The sequence below is a fragment of the Schistocerca gregaria genome, chromosome 9 (assembly GCF_023897955.1).
Source record: "Schistocerca gregaria isolate iqSchGreg1 chromosome 9, iqSchGreg1.2, whole genome shotgun sequence".
Taxonomy (NCBI): domain Eukaryota; kingdom Metazoa; phylum Arthropoda; class Insecta; order Orthoptera; family Acrididae; genus Schistocerca; species Schistocerca gregaria.
In genome coordinates, this window is record NC_064928.1 from 84,295,850 (window position 1) to 84,314,649 (window position 18,800).

At 40.3% G+C, this 18,800-nt stretch overlaps 1 protein-coding gene across 3 annotated transcripts in view; it reads right to left on the reverse strand.

The window, feature by feature from the left end:
• Window positions 1–594: 594 nt before the first annotated feature.
• The window catches only part of LOC126291738 (speckle-type POZ protein-like), a 45,372-nt gene continuing 27,166 nt past the window's right edge, over window positions 595–18,800 (reverse strand). For all 3 annotated transcript variants that reach the window (XM_049985412.1, XM_049985410.1, XM_049985411.1), the window contains exons 3-4: window positions 13,989–15,027; window positions 595–1,426 (exon numbers count right to left, since the gene is read on the reverse strand). In XM_049985412.1, the coding sequence (XP_049841369.1) occupies window positions 14,000–15,027 (1,028 nt within the window). In that variant the 3' untranslated portion in view covers window positions 595–1,426; window positions 13,989–13,999. The remainder of the gene's footprint in view (window positions 1,427–13,988; window positions 15,028–18,800) is intronic.

The window sequence follows — 18,800 nt, forward strand, 5'->3', positions numbered from 1 at the left end:
AACGTTTCCACATCAGGATACTAGCTTGCAACTATAACTTAACCAATTCTTATTTTAATAATTCAGTTCATGTAATTTACTCCAACATTTTACCTAAACCCTGATGATTCCATATATGCACCGACTGAATCATAAAAGCTTGAGCACTGGTGGGAACTGTCTTGAAATAATTCATTGTTAGCCTGCAAATCAAACTGTCAAACAGTTCAGCCATCACCTACGTCACGTAGCATTCAACATCAGCTGGATGTCCAATTCCCCAAGTAAGTGCTGCCTTAAATCAGCTAACACATCCTACACTGTCAGCTTTCATTTTAATTGCACCTTTTTATGTAAGAGATCCCAGTAGGCTTTTCCTGTTGACCACTTTCACAGTAATAGTATCTGAAACAATTCCAAAACTCAGCATTGTACACAAATAATGGCCCTTCTTACTCACAAGCAATAGTAGAACACCCATTGCATAAAACCACATTACTACAAATTTGGTAGGACAGTTCAAGTTCAAACAAAGATTTTAACAATTATTTTTGGACCTGACAATGTCAGGCTTGTGGAGTAGGAGAATTGCTGGGACAAGAAATGATTAACCACTTTTTTAAAATAACTTATTTATTGTACTAAGAACAACATACTTTTCATTTCAAAGTTACAACTTGTTGCAGTCTCTTACTTCAGCAATGCCTTTGTTGATTTCTATTACCAAACCATGACAGTTTACATTCAAATTTAATGTAAACTTTGCAAAGAAATGCTACAAATTTTAAGTATATTTTATAATGAAGGCAGAAACAAACATTTAAAACTTTCAAAATAATTGGCATGCATCAAGGTTATCAGATGAACATAGGTAGGCCTACTAAAAATTCATTTAGAACAATGAAATGCCGTTTTTGTTCAGGTTTCAACCTTAACGATAAAAGTAGAAATGATATTTATTCCCTTTTTAATTTCCGCTATCAAACATGTTGGACGAAGTACTCATACCATAAAAACAATGCTTATTTGTTGACAAAATAGTAATTATTCACCAGTTACGATTCCAAGGGAACTTCAACTTTTATTTTTTTAATTTTACTGTAAAATAGCACTGTTGAGCAAAACAGAGAAATTTGAATTACAGTGATTAATAAATGTCAGTTGCGCCAAATGCTGAATTCAGTATTCGATCAGCTGAGCCGATTATCATAAAAATATATTTTAGGGACATCAGTTTGACAATGCAAATATCAGTAACACACTAAGTGTAATGCATATACCAGATAATTTACCAAACATTTCAGCCCAACATTGAGCTGTACCTGGCAACTATTTCAGTTTTGTTGCACACACAAATATTCCAATTCCTGAAATATATCGTGGGATCACTGCCAATCGCCTCAGTCATGCTGCCATACTCCTGTTGATGCTACAGTTTCCTCTTCAGCTACATGCAAAAGTTCGGTATTAGTTTCTCACATGGTAGTTGAAAAGCGTTTTTTTTTTACTATGAATTTTCATTGTGTCACAGATTTGTGATGGAATCATTCCTGTGTCGTGTATTATATATTGAATGAGCAGTATTAGTAGCAATCTGGCGTTTGTAGATGATGCAGCTACTTAAGAGTTACCATATTGCAGTATAGAGCTGTGTGAGGGCTAACTCGCCTGGTGAAGGAAAAGTTGAAATTAATGGAATGGAAAGGTATACAGTCTCTGAAGTGCGGAAACTTAATTACAAATTTAGTGAAGCACGAATGGAATTTAAGTACCATAAATCCATAGGATTAAAAATGGAGATATATTGTTTGCAATGATCGCATACAGTCTTATGGCTGTAGTGATTGTGAGACGAAGTCATCTGTAATATACTTAAACGTAACCATCCTTTAAAAAATATTACTTATAAGACACTACAGGCCTTCTGTAGTAAGTGCGTGAAATGCGAATCAGGTGGGATTGCCACTGGACATCAGGTGTAATCGAAGAACAACACTATTTGGCGAAGCGCTTGTTTGATTGAAGAGATGTTAACAGTTTGGGAGAAATTTGAAGTGGCAGACGTTATCAAATATTTAACAAATCTACTTCGAAAATTCCAAAATCTCAAGAAAAGCAGAATCTACTAATATTCTTGGCCTCTCCCATATTGCTTTTTGAAAGACCATGAAAACGAAACTCTCCAAATTAGAGTAAGAACACGTGACAATGGGCCATTCTTTTCATGCTCTGTTTGAAACTACAACGGACCTCAATCTGGAACAAAAGTGGACATAGTGCATACTACAGATGGAGTTCCATCCCTGGGTAAATTGTCGCATGTGTGACACCCCGTTTGTCAGGTGAGAATATTTTCTGCCCAAAACGCTAGAGTGGAACGTCTGGCTGTGGAAAATCCACTCCATGACCAGCAACACTGCACGCACGGTCTTAGTGTACTGCATTAATAACTTTAAAGAAAATACAGTGCAAACGCTTTCTTCTATTTAATGAAACAATTAGAAGCATTCTTGTTGACAAAATTATAAAACATTGTTTATTCTTACAATGATTACCATTCTCAAGCCAATGTCGAAAACAGTGTACCAGAAACATTATCACATAGTTCCAGTCTCCCAGTGTCTGAGGCTTTCTTTGGTCATCTGACAATTAAGCCAACTGGAAAATCCCTATCAAAGGATTCCTTCTGCCCTTTTTCCAGCCTGTTGAGATGTTTGGCTGGGAAAGAAAGCCTGTACCAGCCTGATCTCTTATAAGTTGAGAATAAAAGACGTAATTGGAAGACGAGAAAGTCAAACTGCACATAACCTTTCTCCTATCTGTAGATTAAAGCTTTATCTTTTACACTACTGGCAATTAAAATTGCTACACCACGAAGAAATGCAGATGATAAACGGGTATTCACTGGACACACATACTAGAACTGTCATGTGATTACATTTTCATACAATATGGGTGCACAGATCCTGAGAAATCAGTATCCAGAAAAATAACGCCCTTGATACGCCTGGGCATTGAGTCAAACAGAGCTTGGATGGCGTGTACAGGTACAGCTGCCCATGCAGCTTCAACACGATACCACAGTTCAACAAGAGTAGTGACTGGCGTATTGTGACGAGCTAGTTGCCCGGCCACCATTGACTAGACGTTTTCAGTTGGTGAGAGAGCTGGAGAATGTGCTGGCCAGGGCAGCAGTCGATCATTGTCTGTATCCAGAAAGGCCCGTACGGGACCTGCAACATGCGGTCGTGCATTACCCTGCTGAAATGTAGGGTTTCACAAGGATCGAATTAAGAGTAGAGTTACGGGTCGCAATTCATCTGAAATGTAGCGTCCACTGTTGAAAATGCCATCAATGCAAACAAGAGGTGGCCGAGACGTGTAAACAGTGGCACCCCATACCATCACGCCGGGTGATACGCCAGTATGGCGATGACGAATACACGCTTCCAATGTGCGTTCACCGCGATGTCGCCCAACACGGATGCGACCATCATGATGCTGTAAACAGAACCTGCATTCATCCGAAAAAAATGAAGTTCTGCCATTCGGGCACCCAGGTTCGTCGTTGAATACACCACCGCAGGCGCTCCTCTCTGTGATGCAGCGTCAAGGGTAACCGCAGCCATGGTCTCCGAGCTGATTGTCCATGCTGCTGAAAAGGCGTCGAACTGTTCGTGCAGATGGTTGTCGTCTTGCAAACGTCCCCATCTGCTGACTCAGGGATCGAGACGTGGCTGCACGATCCGTTACAGCCATGCGGATAAGATGCCTGTCACCTCGAGTGCTAGTGATACGAGACCGTTGGGATCCAGCACGGCATTCCGTATTACCCTCCTGAACCCACCGATTCGATATTCTGCTAACAGTCACTGGATCTCGACGAACGCGAGCAGCAATGTCGCGATATCATAAATCGCAATCGCGATAGGCTACAATCTGACCTTTATGAAAGTAGGAAACGTGATGGTACGTATTTCTCCTTCTTACACGAGGCATCACAACAACGTTTCACCAGGCAACGCCGGTCAACTGCTGTTTGTGTAAGAGAAAGTTGTAAGTGTCGCCACCGGCGCCAACTTGGTGTGAATGCTCTGAAAAGCTAATCATTTGCGTATCACAACATCATCTTCATGTATGTTAAATTTCGCGTCTGAAGCACGTCATCTTCGTGGTGTAGCAATTTTAATGGCCAGTAGTGTAGTACCCAACCATCAAGTTTAATGACATGGAATACTGTAACTTTCCATCACAACCTGTTTATTATTATGTAAATCTTTTATTACGAATCTTGTTTGTCTGGATTAATTTTATGTGCGAGTTGTGAATTCTGTTCTAAGTCGAAGTAAAGATTAGCACTGGGAGGAAAATTTTATTAGTTGAAACGTAGAAAGTTACAGATGTAAGGTACTGAATTGAGTCGTGGACAAGAATTTACGGCACTACTTAACTAAAGGAAGTTGATAGGACATTCTGAGCCATCCAGTCATGCTTAACTTTTTGACGAAGAAACTGTGGTGTGGGCTAAAACTCTTGGAGTACGAAGGCATGACGATAGCACACAGGTTCAAGAGGATATTAGTGCGTCTGCAAAGGCTCTCAGCAGCGGCGAAGTGTCCTCTGCGTAGCGGTGTGTGAGAGGTTGGCAGCAAACTCAATTCTCGCCTGCACGTGTTCCAATGACCTGTAGTCGTAGGGTGTGCCTATTGGTTATAAACAGTTCTGGTGATTGGTATTTCCTATTAAGTAGTAATGCTTTAAACTGTACTTACAGGTTGAGTGGACAATTTATTACATATTACGCTCCTGTCGCATTTTTGGTGTTCTTATGAATGCCAATTTGCGGTTTTTTCCCCACATTCCACAGCACTATGAACTGAACGCTTGTTTCAATGTAATGTTTTGGTTTCTTTTGCCGTCTGTCAAATGTTTTTGCCAATAGATCGAATGATGTATGTTTATTTTGGTGTGGTATTTTTTGTGGTGTGTGTGAGAGAGAGAGAGAGAGAGAGAGAGAGAGAGAGAGAGAGAGAGAGACCCGTTGTTCCAAGCTATTTGTATGCGGAGCATGTGGTACACAGGCTCAATCATAAAATAAAAACAAATACAAAACATTTCCAGAATACAAGAGAACTCACAAGCTGAAAACTTACAAACACACTCAACAAACACACACAAGGACAACACCACACAGAAAAGAGCCACATGGTACACCATGACCTACACACGTAAACTAACACACACAGTTGCAAACATCCTAAAGAGGCAGGGCTTCAAAATAGCATATAAGCCTGGACAAACCCTCCAACCACACTTAAGCCAGCCAGCTACCAAGAGGGACAAATTCCAACAACCAGGAATATATGAACTTGAATGCAGAATGCAGTATACATAATCATGACATGCAGGAATTTTGAAACACAGTACATATCAGATGTTTGAAGTATGAAACAAACCATTCCACATTTGCAGAGTATTTAAAACACTATAACCATCATTCTACAAACATGGAACAAGAAATGAAAATAATGAGAATAGGCAACCATCACCAACATCTTATAAAAACGCAAGAAAACTCCGTAGCAGAAAAACATGTGGTAAATGGACAAACACACATCAGCACAGGCTCCCTACTACACCTAATAGAGGAAATGATAAAACAAAAAACTACACACACACCTCGAAAGTTTGGAAATAACATTCGATTTTTGGCAAAAACATTTGACAGCCGGCAAAAGAAATCAAAACATTGCATTGAAACAAGCGTTCAGTTCATAGTGCTGTGGAATGTGGGGAAAAGCCTCAAATTGGCATTCATAATAATGAAAACCAAAAATGGAACAGGTGCTGACAGATGTGAAAATTACCGAATTATCAGTTTAATTTGTCACAGCTGCAAAATATTAACGCGAATTCTTTACAGACGAATGGAAAAACTGGTAGATGCGGACCTCGGGGAGGATCAGTTTGGATTCTGTAGAAATGTTGGAACACGTGAGGCGATACTGACCTTACGACTTATCTTAGAAGAAAGATTAAGAAAAGGCAAACCTACGTTTCTAGCATTTGTAGACTTAGAGAAAGCTTTTGACAATGTTGACTGGAATACTCTCATTCAAATTCTGAAGGTGGCAGGGGTAAAATACAGGGAGCGAAAGGCTATTTACAATTTGTACAGAAACCAGATGGCAGTCCTAAGAGTCGAGGGGCACGAAAGGGAAGCAGTGGTTGGGAAAGGAGTGAGACAGGGTTGTAGCCTCTCTCCGATGTTATTCAATCTGTATATTGAGCAAGAAGTAAAGGAAACAAAATAAAAATTCGGAGTAGGTATTAAAATTCATGGAGAAGAAGTAAAAACTTTGAGGCTCGCCGATGACATTGTAATTCTGTCAGAGACGGCAAAGGACTTGGAAGAGCAGTTGAACGGAATGGACAGTGTCTTTAAAGGAGGATATAAGATGAACATCAACAAAAGCAAAATGAGGATAATGGAATGCAGTCAAATTAAATCGGGTGATGCTGAGGGAATTAGATTAGGAAATGAGACACTTAAAGTAGTAAAGGAGTTTTGCTATTTAGGAAGTAAAATAACTGATGATGGTCGAAGTAGAGAGGATATAAAATGTAGACTGGCAATGGCAAGGAAAGCGTTTCTGAAGAAGAGAAATTTGTTAACATCGAGTATAAATTTAAGTGTCAGGAAGTCATTTCTGAAAGTATTTGTATGGAGTGTAGCCATGTATGGAAGTGAAACATGGACGATAAATAGTTTGGACAAGAAGAGAATAGAAGCTTTCGAAATGTGGTGCTACAATGCTGAAGATTAGGTGGGTAGATCACATAACTAATGAGGAGGTATTGAATAGGATTGGGGTGAAGAGAAGTTTGTGGCACAACTTGACCAGAAGAAGGGATCGGTTGGTAGGACATGTTTTTGAGGCATCAAGGGATCACAAATTTAGCATTGGAGGGCAGCATGGAGGCTAAAAATCGTAGAGGGAGACCAAGAGATGAATACACTAAGCAGATTCAGAAGGATGTAGGTTGCAGTAGGTACTGGGAGATGAAGAAGCTTGCACAGGATAGAGTAGCATGGAGAGCTGCATCAAACCAGTCTCAGGACTGAAGACAACAACAACAACATGTACATATTCCAGGCCACTGATGATGCCTTGCAGAAAAAGGCGAAACGCGTATGGGACTAAAATTGTTTCTTTCAGTTGCTGTCAGACGGTCCATAAGTAAAAATTATCAATATACCGTAATGTTAGAAGCGTTATTGTGCAGTTCTTGTGTGAGCTGAGTCAGTGAGAATGCTTAATATTGCTGAGCGCGCGTTTTCATTGGAAGATTTTTTCCGTGCAGGAGGAAGCTTTATTGAGCATATGCAGTGGCAATTTAGATCAAGTTTTCCTGCTTCGGTGTGTCCACGTGGTGACTCTGCAAGATTTAATCCGCAAAATCCAGGCAACATGCTCTGTTCATTGTGCACCAGTACCTGGTACGCCCATGATTTTCACAGAACGGAGGTTTAACAACAATTCGGACATCATGCTGCTAAGTACAAAAAAATCACAGAGGAGATCATCCTAAGAGGCTAAAGGCTTTTCTATGACAGCATATAAGACTGTAACCGAAGAATGTGGGCTGTATCTGTACAAAATTACTGCTGTGCAATAAATATTCTGCGGACCATGTGTGACCTATATTGTGGATGGTTTGAGCGATTCCTTAACTGATATGAAGCTGGTGTTTTAGATCGAAACTTTTTCACTGACGAGGCTTGGTTTCACCAGTCTGGCTACATTAATTCCCAAAACTTACAAATTTGATCATCATAAAAACCCACATGCCTGAAGAAAAACTCAGCTGCACGCAGAGAAAATTATATGTCGGATCCGTAACTACAGTGCGAATTAAAGGGCCGATCTTTATCGATACTGCCTTACTTCCGATGTCTTTTGTTCCCAGATAATTTAGCCATTTATTGCCCTGCTGAATAAAAGTGTGATCATTTTACCAATACAATAACGCTGCTGCTCATACAGCACACCAATCCATATGACTTTTAGACGAAATTTTTGGAGACAGTAATTATGAACTGTCTGTGCCCCCGTGCTTACCAGATCTTCGACTATTTCCTCTGGCGTGCAGCTAAAACATTTCTGAATAAAAATAACCCAAGGACAACAGATTAACTGAAGGCAGTGAATTTATTATCTGCATGTGATTACACTTGAAACATTTGTAAAGGTGTTCACAAATGTGAAAGGGTTTAACTACGCCTTCAAGAAAGAACATTTCCAGCACCTACTGTGATACTGGTGAGCACAATGTGTATCACTATAATTAGTGTAATTCTTTTAACTGTTATGATGTTGAATCCCATCTCTGAACGTAAGTGCAGCCACTAGCATTGAATCCTGGCTCTTAGATTTTACAGCGAAATGTATGTGTTGCCAACCTTATCGAGACACGCAGAGGTCGCCACTAAGATTTTGGGCAGGCACTATAGATTGCAATATAGTTATGGTGGTAGTAATACGTTCCAATGGGACGAAACTGCTGACACCTATTCCTAGGCTTACACACCAGTTAATCTAACTGAAACTTACGATAATGACAACGCGCCCACACACCCTTGCCCGAGGGAGAACTAACCCAAAAACATTGTTGTCATACATAAAGCACACCAGTGGCAAGACACAATCAATACCTTCAATACAACGGTTAAGTCACTGATGACGGTGCCACTAAGGCAGAGTTATTACACACGATTTTACAAAACTCTTCCAACAAAGACGACGAAGTAAATATTCCTGAATTCCCGTCAAGAACAACTGCCAAGATGAGAAACGTAGAAATAGATATTCTCGCTGTCACACAGCAGCTTTAATCACTTAAAAGCAAGGCCTCCGGCCTACATTGTGTACCAGTCAGGTTCCTCTCAGTATTGATACAATAGCTCCATATTTAGGGACTGAATACAACCGCTCGCTCACAGAAAGATCCGTACCTAAAGACTGGAAGATTGGTCAAGGCACACCAATACCCAAAAAGGGAAGTAGCAATAATCAGTTGAATTACAGGCCCATATCACTAACGTCGATTTGCAGAAGGGGCTTTGGAAATATACTGTATTCGAACAGTATGAAGTACCTCGAAGAAAACGATTTATTGACACGCAGTCAGTGCTCATTCAGAAAATATCGTTCTTGCGTAAGACAACTAGCTCGTAATGAGTGCTATCGACAAAGAATGTCAAATTGATCCCATATTTTTAAATTTCCAAAAGGCTTTCGACGCAGTTCCTCTCAAGCGTCTTCTATCCAAACAGCCTGTCTATGGAATATCGCCTGCATTTGTGATTTCCTGTCAGAAAGGTCATATTTATTAGTAACAGAAACTCATCGAGTGAAACTGAAATAATATACAGCGTTCCTGATCAATATTAACGACACAGGAGACAATCTCTGATTTTTTGCAGATAATGCTGTCATTTATCGTCTTGTTAAGTCGTAAGATAAGCAAAACTAATTGCAAAATGATTTTATATAATATATCTGTATGATGCCGAAAGTGGCAATTGACCGTTTGTTGTTGTTGTGGTCTTCAGTCCTGAGACTGGTTTGATGCAGCTCTCCATGCTACCCTATCCTGTGCAAGCTTCTTCATCTCTCAGTACTCACTGCAACCAACATCCTTCTGAATCTGCTTACTGTATTCATCCATTGGTCTCCCTCTACGATTTTTACCCTCCACGCTGCCCTCAAATGCTAAATTTGTGATCCCTTGATGCCTCAGAACATGCCCTACTAACCGGTCCCTTCTTTTCGTCAAATTGTGCCACATATCCCTCTTCTCCCCCAATTCTATTCAATACTTCATTAGTTATGTGGTCTACCCATCTAATCATCATTCTTCGGTAGCACCACATTTCGAAAGCTTCTATTCTCTTCTTGTCTAAACTATTTATCGTCTGTTTCACTTCCACACATTGCTACACTCCATACAAATACTTTCAGAAGCGACTTCCTGACACTTAAATCTATACTCGATGTTAAGAAATTTCTCTTCTTCAGAAACGCTTTCCTTGCCATTGCCAGTTTACATTTTGTATCTTCTCTACTTTGGCCATCAGTTATTTTGCTCCCCAAATAGCAAAACTCCTAAACTACTTTAAGTAGTAAATCTAATTCCCTCAACATCACCCGACTTAATTCGACTACATTCCATTATCCTCGTTTTGCTTTTGTTCATGTTCATCTTATGTCTTCCTTTCAAGACACTTTCCATTCCGTTCAACTGCTCTTCCAAGTCCTTTGCTGTCTTTGACAAAATTACAATGCCAGGCGTAAACCTCAAAGTTTTTATTTCTTCCTCGTCGATTTTAATGCCTACTCCGAACTATTCTTTTGTTTCCTTTACTGCTTGCTCAATATCCAGATTGAATAACATTGACGGTAGGCCACAACCCTGTTTCACTCCCTTCCCAACCACTACTTCCCTTTCATACCCCTCAACTCTTGTAACTGCCATCTGCTTTCTGTACAAATTGTAAATAGCCTTTCGCTCCCTGTAGTTTACCCCTGCCACCTTCAGAATTTGAAAGAGGGTATTCCAATCAACATTGTCAAAAGCTTTCTCCAAGTCTACAAATGCTACAAACGTAGGTTTGCCTTTCCTTAATCTTTCTTCTAAGGTAAGTCATACGGTCAGTATTGCCTCACGTGTTCCAACATTTCTACGGAACCCAAACTGATCTTCCCCGAGGTTGACTTCTATCAGTTTTACCATTTGTCTGTAAAGAATTCACATTAGTATTTTGGAGCTGTGCCATATTAAACTGATAGTTCGGTAATTTTCACATCTGTCAACACCTGCTTTCTTTGGGATTGGAATTATTATATTCTTCTTGAAGTCTGAGGGTATTTCGCCTGTCTCATACATCTTGTTCACCAGATGGTAGAGTTTTGTCAGGACTGGCCTTCCCAAGGCCGTCAGTAGTTCTAATGGAATTTTGTCTACTCCGGGGGCCTTGTTTCGACTCAGGTCTTTCAGTGCTCTGTCAAACACTTCACGCAGTATCGTATCTGCCATTTCATCTTCATCTACATCCTCTTCCATTTCCATAATATCGCCCTTGTATAGACCGTCTATATACTCCTTCCACCTTTCTGCTTTCCCTTCTTTGCTTAGAACTGGGTTTCCATCTGAGCTCTTTATGTTCATACAAGTGGCTCTCTTTTCTCCAAAGGTCTCTTTAATTTTCCTGTAGGCAGTATCTATCTTACCCCTAGTGAGATAAGCCTCTACATCCTTAAATCTGTCCTCTCGCTATCCCTGCTTAGCCATTTTGCAGTTCCTATAAATCTCATTTATGAGACGTTTGTATACCTTTTTGCCTGCTTCATTTTCTGCATTTATATTTTCTCCTTTCATCAATCAAATTCGATATGTCTTCTGTTACCCAAGGATTTATATTAGCCCTTGTCTTTTTACCTACTTGATCCTTCATTCCTGCATCCCTCCCATCTACCCATTGTTGTTCTACTGTATTTTTTGCCCCCATTCCTGTCAATAGTTCCTTTATGCTCTCCCTGAAACTCTGTACAACCTCTGGTTTAGTCAGTTTATCCAGGTCCCATTTCCTTAAATTCCCACCTTTTTGTAGTGTCTTCAGTTTTAATCTCCAGGTCATAGTGGTCAGAGTCCACATCTTACAATTTAAAACCTGATTCCTAAATCTCTGTCTTACCATTACATAATCCATCTGATACATTTTAGTATCTCCAGGGTTTTTCCATTTATACAACCTTCTTTTATGATTCTTGAGCCAAGTGTTAGCTATGATTAAGTTGTGCTGTGTGCAAAATTCTACCAGGCGGCTTCCTCTCATTTCTTTGACCCAGTCCATATTGACCTACTACGTTTCCTTCTCTCCCTTTTCCTGCTACCGAATCCCAGTCACCCGTGACTATTAAATTTTCGTCACCCTTCACTATCTGAATAACTTTTTTTATTTGATCATACATTTCAATTTCTTCGTCATCTGCAGAGCTAGTTGGCATATAAACTTGCACTACTGTAGTAGGCATTGGCTTCGTGTCTATCTTGGTCACTATAACACGTACACTATGCTGTTTGTAGCAGCTTACCCGTACTCCTATCTTTTTATTCATTATTAAATCTTCTCCTGCATTACCCCTATTTGATTTTGTATTTATAACCCTGTATTCGCCTGACCAATAGTCTTGTTCATCCTGCCACCGAACTTCACTAATTCCCACTATATCTAACTTTAACCTATCAGTTTCCCTTTTATATTTTCTAACCTACCTACCCGATTAAGGGATCTGACATTCCACGCTCCGATCCGTAGAACACCAGTTTTCTTTCTCCTGACAGTGACATCCTCTTGAGTAGTTCCCGCCCGGAGATCCGGATGGGGGAATGTTTTACCTCCGGAATATTTTACCCAAGAGGACGCCATCATACAGTAAAGATGTACATCAGCACTAAAAGAAATCCTCTAAAATTCGGTTACACAATCTGAAGGCTCTAAATTCAACTAAATACTTAGCGATTACAATTACAAATAACCTAAACTGGAACGATCACATAGATAATGTGCGTACAGCCAACAGAGTGCGACACATTGGCGGAACACTTAGAAGGTGCAACAGGTCTACTAAAGAGACTGCTTACACTACGGTTCCTCGCTCTATTCTGGAGTATTGCTGTGCGGCGTGGGATCCGCATCAGATGGGACTGACGGATGGCATCGAAGAAGTACAAAGAAGAGCAAGTCGTTTTGTACTATCACAAAGTAGGGGGGATAGTGTCACAGACATGATACGCAAATTGGAGTGGCAGTCATTAAAACAAAGGCGTTTTTCGTTGCGACACGATCTTCTCACGAAATTTCGATCACCAGTTTTCACCTTCGATTGCGCAAACATTCTGTTGGCACCCACCTACATAGGGAGAAGTCAGCATCACGATAAAATAAGTAAGTAGGCTGTTTAGGCTTTTATGTTGGTAACGCCACGTAGCGCTCAATATGAAAATCTTTGGCTGTGCTGTGTGAAGTCTGTGGCTGACTGGCATTGTTGGAATTTGCTATTGTAGTGTTGGGCAGCTGGATGTGAACAGCGCGTAGCGTTGCGCAGTTGGAGGTGAGCCGCCAGCAGTGGTGGATGTGGGGAGTGAGATGGCGGAGTTTTGAGAGCGGATGATCTGGACGTGTGCCCATTAGAAAGAGTAAATTTGTATGGCTGGATGTCATGAACTGCTATATATATTATGACTTTTGAACACTATTAAGGTAAATACATTGATTGCTCTCTATCAAAATCATTTGCTAACTATGCCTATCAGTAGTTAGGGCCTTCAGTAGTTACAATCTTTTATTTAGCTGGCAGTATTGGCGCTCGCTGTATTGCAGTAGTTCGAGTAACCAAGATTTTTGTGAGGTGATTCATGAAAGGTATAGGTTATTGCCAGTCAGGGCCATTCTTTTGTAGGGATTATTGAAAGATTGAGTTTCACTAAGAATGTCAGTTTATTGATGATCAGAATAAGTAAAGGGAGAAAGGTCTAAGCACGTTCAGTTTTGCTGAGCTTTTTTGAAAATAACATAAGGGGTTTGCAAGCAGAGTAATTCACTAATTTCGCACAGAAAAATTTAAGTGCTCGTTTCTCCTGCGTGCCGTTCGAGAGTGGACCGGTGGAGACAGCTTGAAGGTGGTTCATTGAACCCTCGGCCAGGCACTTTATTGTGAATTGCTGAGTAATCACGTAGGTGTAGAACCTTCGATGGGCAGCAGCGCAAACCGTGGCAAGGCGCCTTAACCGCGCAGCTACCCCGCGCGGCTGCAGTAGCTATGAAGAGATGAAGGTACACGCACAACTTAAAGTAGGGCGTCGATTGAAGGTGTTAACTACAGGAGAGCAAGAATGATTGAATGTCAGGTGGCTGACCAGTTGTCACACAAAGGTACAGTTACCTCTCACGGACTCATTCTATCATCTCGCTGATGCGCTGTATGGCTTCAGGGTAGGCAGCTATAGCCTCGTTCCATCCTGGAGTGCTGATCACCTGGGAAAGGTTGCGCTTGATGAAGTGGACCGCACGCTGCAACAGCAGGTCGCTGGAGAAAACAAAGGCGTTGGCTGCAGTCTCCGCAGCGTTGTCCACGTCCAGGCGGCTGGCGATGTACGCCTCGCACTGCCGCTTCAGCTGAGCCAGCTGATACTTGTCGGCAGCCATCAGCAGGTCCCACGGTTTGTCCTTCAGCCCCGGTGCCTCAGCCGTGTATACGTAAACCAGAACCTGTTTCAGTACTTCAGGCTTTACGTCCGAAACCTCTACGAAGCCTTCCTGTGCTTCTTTCGTGTGCGGCTGCAGCATTGCGGCGAAGTACGGGCTCCGCACGGCCAATATCGCCTTGTGCGCTTTCATAACAGTGACCCCTGCGCGCAGTTCGAAGTCCGTGTGGACTTCTCTGTGGAGCATCTCCTCCAGGCACCTGAATAAACCAACTTTTGGTTCTGCGATTTCTCCCACGAGCAGCTCGTCCTGGACAATGCACTGCATGCAGACCTCGCACTGCAGCGTTATCTCGTCTTCGTTGACGGTCCCTCCGGCGGACACAATTTTCCGAAAGGGCAGCATCTGGGACTTCTGTCCTTGCTTCAGAGTACACCATGTGCGTGGGTACACTTCTCGTTTCTCGCCACTACGAAGAACCTCGTCTGCTTTCACCTTTGCTCCCAAAGGCATTTCGGATTCGCTGTTTTTCAGCATAAACGAGAGATTAAGTCCGGTCGAGTTCTTTGTGAGGACCATACACCACGTACTGGAGTTCTGGTGTGCGAACGGAACAGACTCGATTCTGGTTGTTCCTGAACCCAAACTCTTCAGACCCCTTACAGTCCAGGTGTTAACAGCTGAGTAGTTCTTAAATCTCGTTCCGCTGGAGTAGTTCAGGAGGCCTTTTACACCTGCTGCTACTTCGCCAATTGCTGTTGTCACTGTGCCTTTATCTGCAACACACACAGTATTTCAAAATGTTTAGCAACGTATCATGTCTGTTGTAAAATATCTACGTTTTGGCATGTAACATTAGAACGAATGTTTCTTAAACTAGACTTTTTTTTTACAAACGAGAAGCATCATCACATGTAGATTCAACCATGACTGTTGGGTTGGGTTGTGTGGGGAAGGAGACCAGACAGCGAGGTCATCGGTCTCATTGGATTAGGGAAGGAAGTCGGCCGTGCCCTTTCAAAGGAACCATCCCGGCATTTGCCTGGAACGATTTAGGGAAATCACGGAAAACCTAAATCAAGATGGCCGGACGCGGGACTGAACCGTCGTCCTCCCGAATGCGAGTCCAGTGTCTAACCACCAACCAAACTGTGATAAGGGAATTACGTTAGAGCGAGCGTAAATTTTTGTAATTAGGAAACATTTTCACTCAGATTTAATCAGTGGTGTTTATTGCGTCCACTGATCTGATTAGTTGAGTCGGTGAATGCCAACAAATTTGAAAGGTTCTTCAAATCGTCTGCAATTTAATTTGCTGGTTTATCTCGTTAATTTAATACATTTCAACAGTTACATTTTGTTTTTACGCTGGTTTTTGGCCAGAGAAACGTTTTAACTTTAACAAAACGTGGCATTCTAAGGACAGGTATCGCTAACCATGATGTGAAACTGCGTACCAGCACTCAAAACACTTACTATTAAAATTAGCGCACTGTGATCAGATAGACAAGTAGAGTAGCGGTACATGAAGAGCATCTATGTTGCGTTTCCAGAAGAGAAAAACTGCAGGAGGAAATAAGGGTCTGGAAGCTCAAATAGCGAAACTTTTTAAGTGTGGGCAAACTTCACTGTGAAATTAACTCCAGATGAGTTTTCACTGTACAAAGTTTCAACATTATGAGGATGACTGTTTCAGTCATGACTGACGGTTCCAAAATCAATTGTTAAAGTTCTTGGACAAAGTATTTGTCATAGTCAATCAATAGCTAGAAGTTTAAATTATGGTGCATCTGTAAGTAGGATTATAAAGTCCGATGGTCTAGGATTGGAAGTGAATTTTTAAACGAAATTGTTTTATTTACTTTACATACTCTCAAACTCCCAGAATTGTGTGTTTAACGAGCACAAATCCAAGCTATGTTGCACTTATTTGCGTGCTCTACCTTTCCCTGTATTTTATGTTTTTGCTATTCCTTGGTACTATCACTACTCCGATCACTATTATTAATGTATAAATACATACCTCAGTATCAATATATACTAAAATTTGTCTCTTAATTTTGCTTGTGTGTGAACCTTTGATATATTACTCAAGAGAGATTTTTCCATGACTAATATCGAGGTCCTGAAGGTGTCATTCATATTACTTAGGTATCTGTTTTGGGTTTACGCTGTGACTTTGGATTACTACTGATAATTTAATTCTCAACTGGTGCATGTGCCAGAATATGAATTTCATCTACTTAAGAGGTGACTGGGATGATGGTGATTTTGGCGTCAAGTAAATTAACAGTGTTTTCTCCGTTTATAAGAGCCTGGAAACTAATTTTGTGCTCAGTCAGAAAGCGATGGAGAGCACAATGACAATCTCCCGTCTGCAAGTCCACATTACTCCTTGTACTAAAAGAAAGAAAATGTTCATACCTACTTTTTACTCAGCGGGACTATGACTAAACAAAAGTTATGAGTTTGAACTGTGATATATTCAGTGAAAGTTTAAAAGCACTATATATAATGTTCCTGGTAATGATAACGACCCTATCAGAAACAGCAATATTAACAGTTTAGGGGGGAGGGGGGGCGACCTCTGAGTAGTTTCAAGTAAATTGGTCTATCGCACTGACTTCTAATCACCAGAAGTTAATTGCTCGCCTTAAAAGCGGAAAATCTCGCCCCCTTGCCACGCGGTTTCGTCAGCATCACGGGCGGCACACAGTTACATCCGTGAAATCCAAGCGATCCAAGACAGTGTACAGCCCTCGCGAGTTCACTACCTACTTTTACCGAAAACATTTTGATAGACATGTGGCTGCGACACCGTACGAGGTACCGAGGAGGCAGGTATTAGACAGAAAATTTCTTACCTCGGTATGAAGTGACTTCTTACTGGCTGTTTTTATATATGGCCACAGTGGACCGCCGAACGGAAAATCTGCCATCAACTGCTCTAGGCACAGGTAGCATCATATAAATGCCCCTTTCTCAGACAGATTAATTAATAACTGTCATTTAACAGTTGACAATCTTATTAATTTTTATGTGAATGAAGTTGCTTTTAGTTGCCATAGAACTTTTAGCTTGATTGTATTTAAACTCTACCAGTTAAAGTTTTTAGAAAGGAGCCAACAGTACAACATGATCTCTGAAGGTGGTGCTTTAAGGTTACTTGTAACTAGTTTTTATTATAAAACCTTAAAATCTCTTACAGCTGTATTATTTACTGGAAGTAATCAAGTGATGTAATTAGAACTTTCTATAACAATTTCATTTAGCCTACTTAATATTTTATGAATAAGGACGTTTTTGTTGCAGATTTCGTTTTCAGTGAATAATTCGATAGCTAATTTAGGTAGTTTAATGGAATTTATTCTGCATACAAATTTCCATCTTTCTGGGTGTAATATTTACCGCCTTCAAATTTTCGTAAAAACGTCTATTTGACCAAAATATTGCCCAAATAAAGACGAGACTTAACTACGACACACATTTATACATCCTTAATTTTTAGCTTTCTGGTTTCATTATTTAGGGACTTTTTTTTAATAATATATGTAGAGAAACCTTCATTAAACCATTCTTACAGTGCAATTTTTTGTACGCTAAGCACAGGCGCTGGTGCTAGTGACGTCACTCAATGATACAACACTTATTTCACCACAGTGGGAGATCAATTTTAGCCATCTGGAAGTGGCAATCTTCATGTTGGTAATGAATATTCACAGTATTTAACTTATGGAAATAGTGATGCACTAGTTTATAATGATGTCTGATTTCTTTATATCATTTCTACAATAGAGGATTATGCCTTTACACACACGACAGTTTCGCAACTGTAAATACTAACAAACTATTTACATTTGAAATAGCTGATGTTCATTTAACATCAAGTTTATTAAAACAATATGGATCATCTCACCCAACTGCATCATTTTGCATCCAACACCCTATGAATGAACTAATCCAATTTAAGTATTAGAAAAGTAAAAAATGAATTGAGTACTCCAAACACGTCATATATTTTATATTTTGAAGTATACCATCATTCTTGCAAATTATGGAACGGAGAAACAGTATTGTGGAACCAAACCGTTAAATTACTGTAATATCTTTATTTAAGCAAAGGTTAGTCTTAAAAAATGTAGAGGATATTTGTACTTTAACGCTACAGAAAGTGTGGCTCCTTTTAATGTGCAATTACGTGGGCTTTAATGTTGATACAGAATAGAAACTTCTTACACGAGGAAGTAATTTCAATGTAGCCAAGGCAAGGAGTTATGTGAAATTCCAATGATCATAGTAGTTTGCGACTATTCATTCGCAAGAATACTTTACGTCTCATTTCAATGCCTCTGATGAAGGACAGGTGGTTGTTGTATAAAAGTATCACGTGATTTTTTTCAGCTTACTGAATTTTAGCGGTATAGAGTTACAGAATGTAAAATGGATTGTGGTATTCCAAAAACTTATTTTTGAGAATATAATATTCTCATCTGCATTTAGTTTTTTCCTTCATAATATAAGACGTTTTTAAGTTTAATCTAATTGCAAA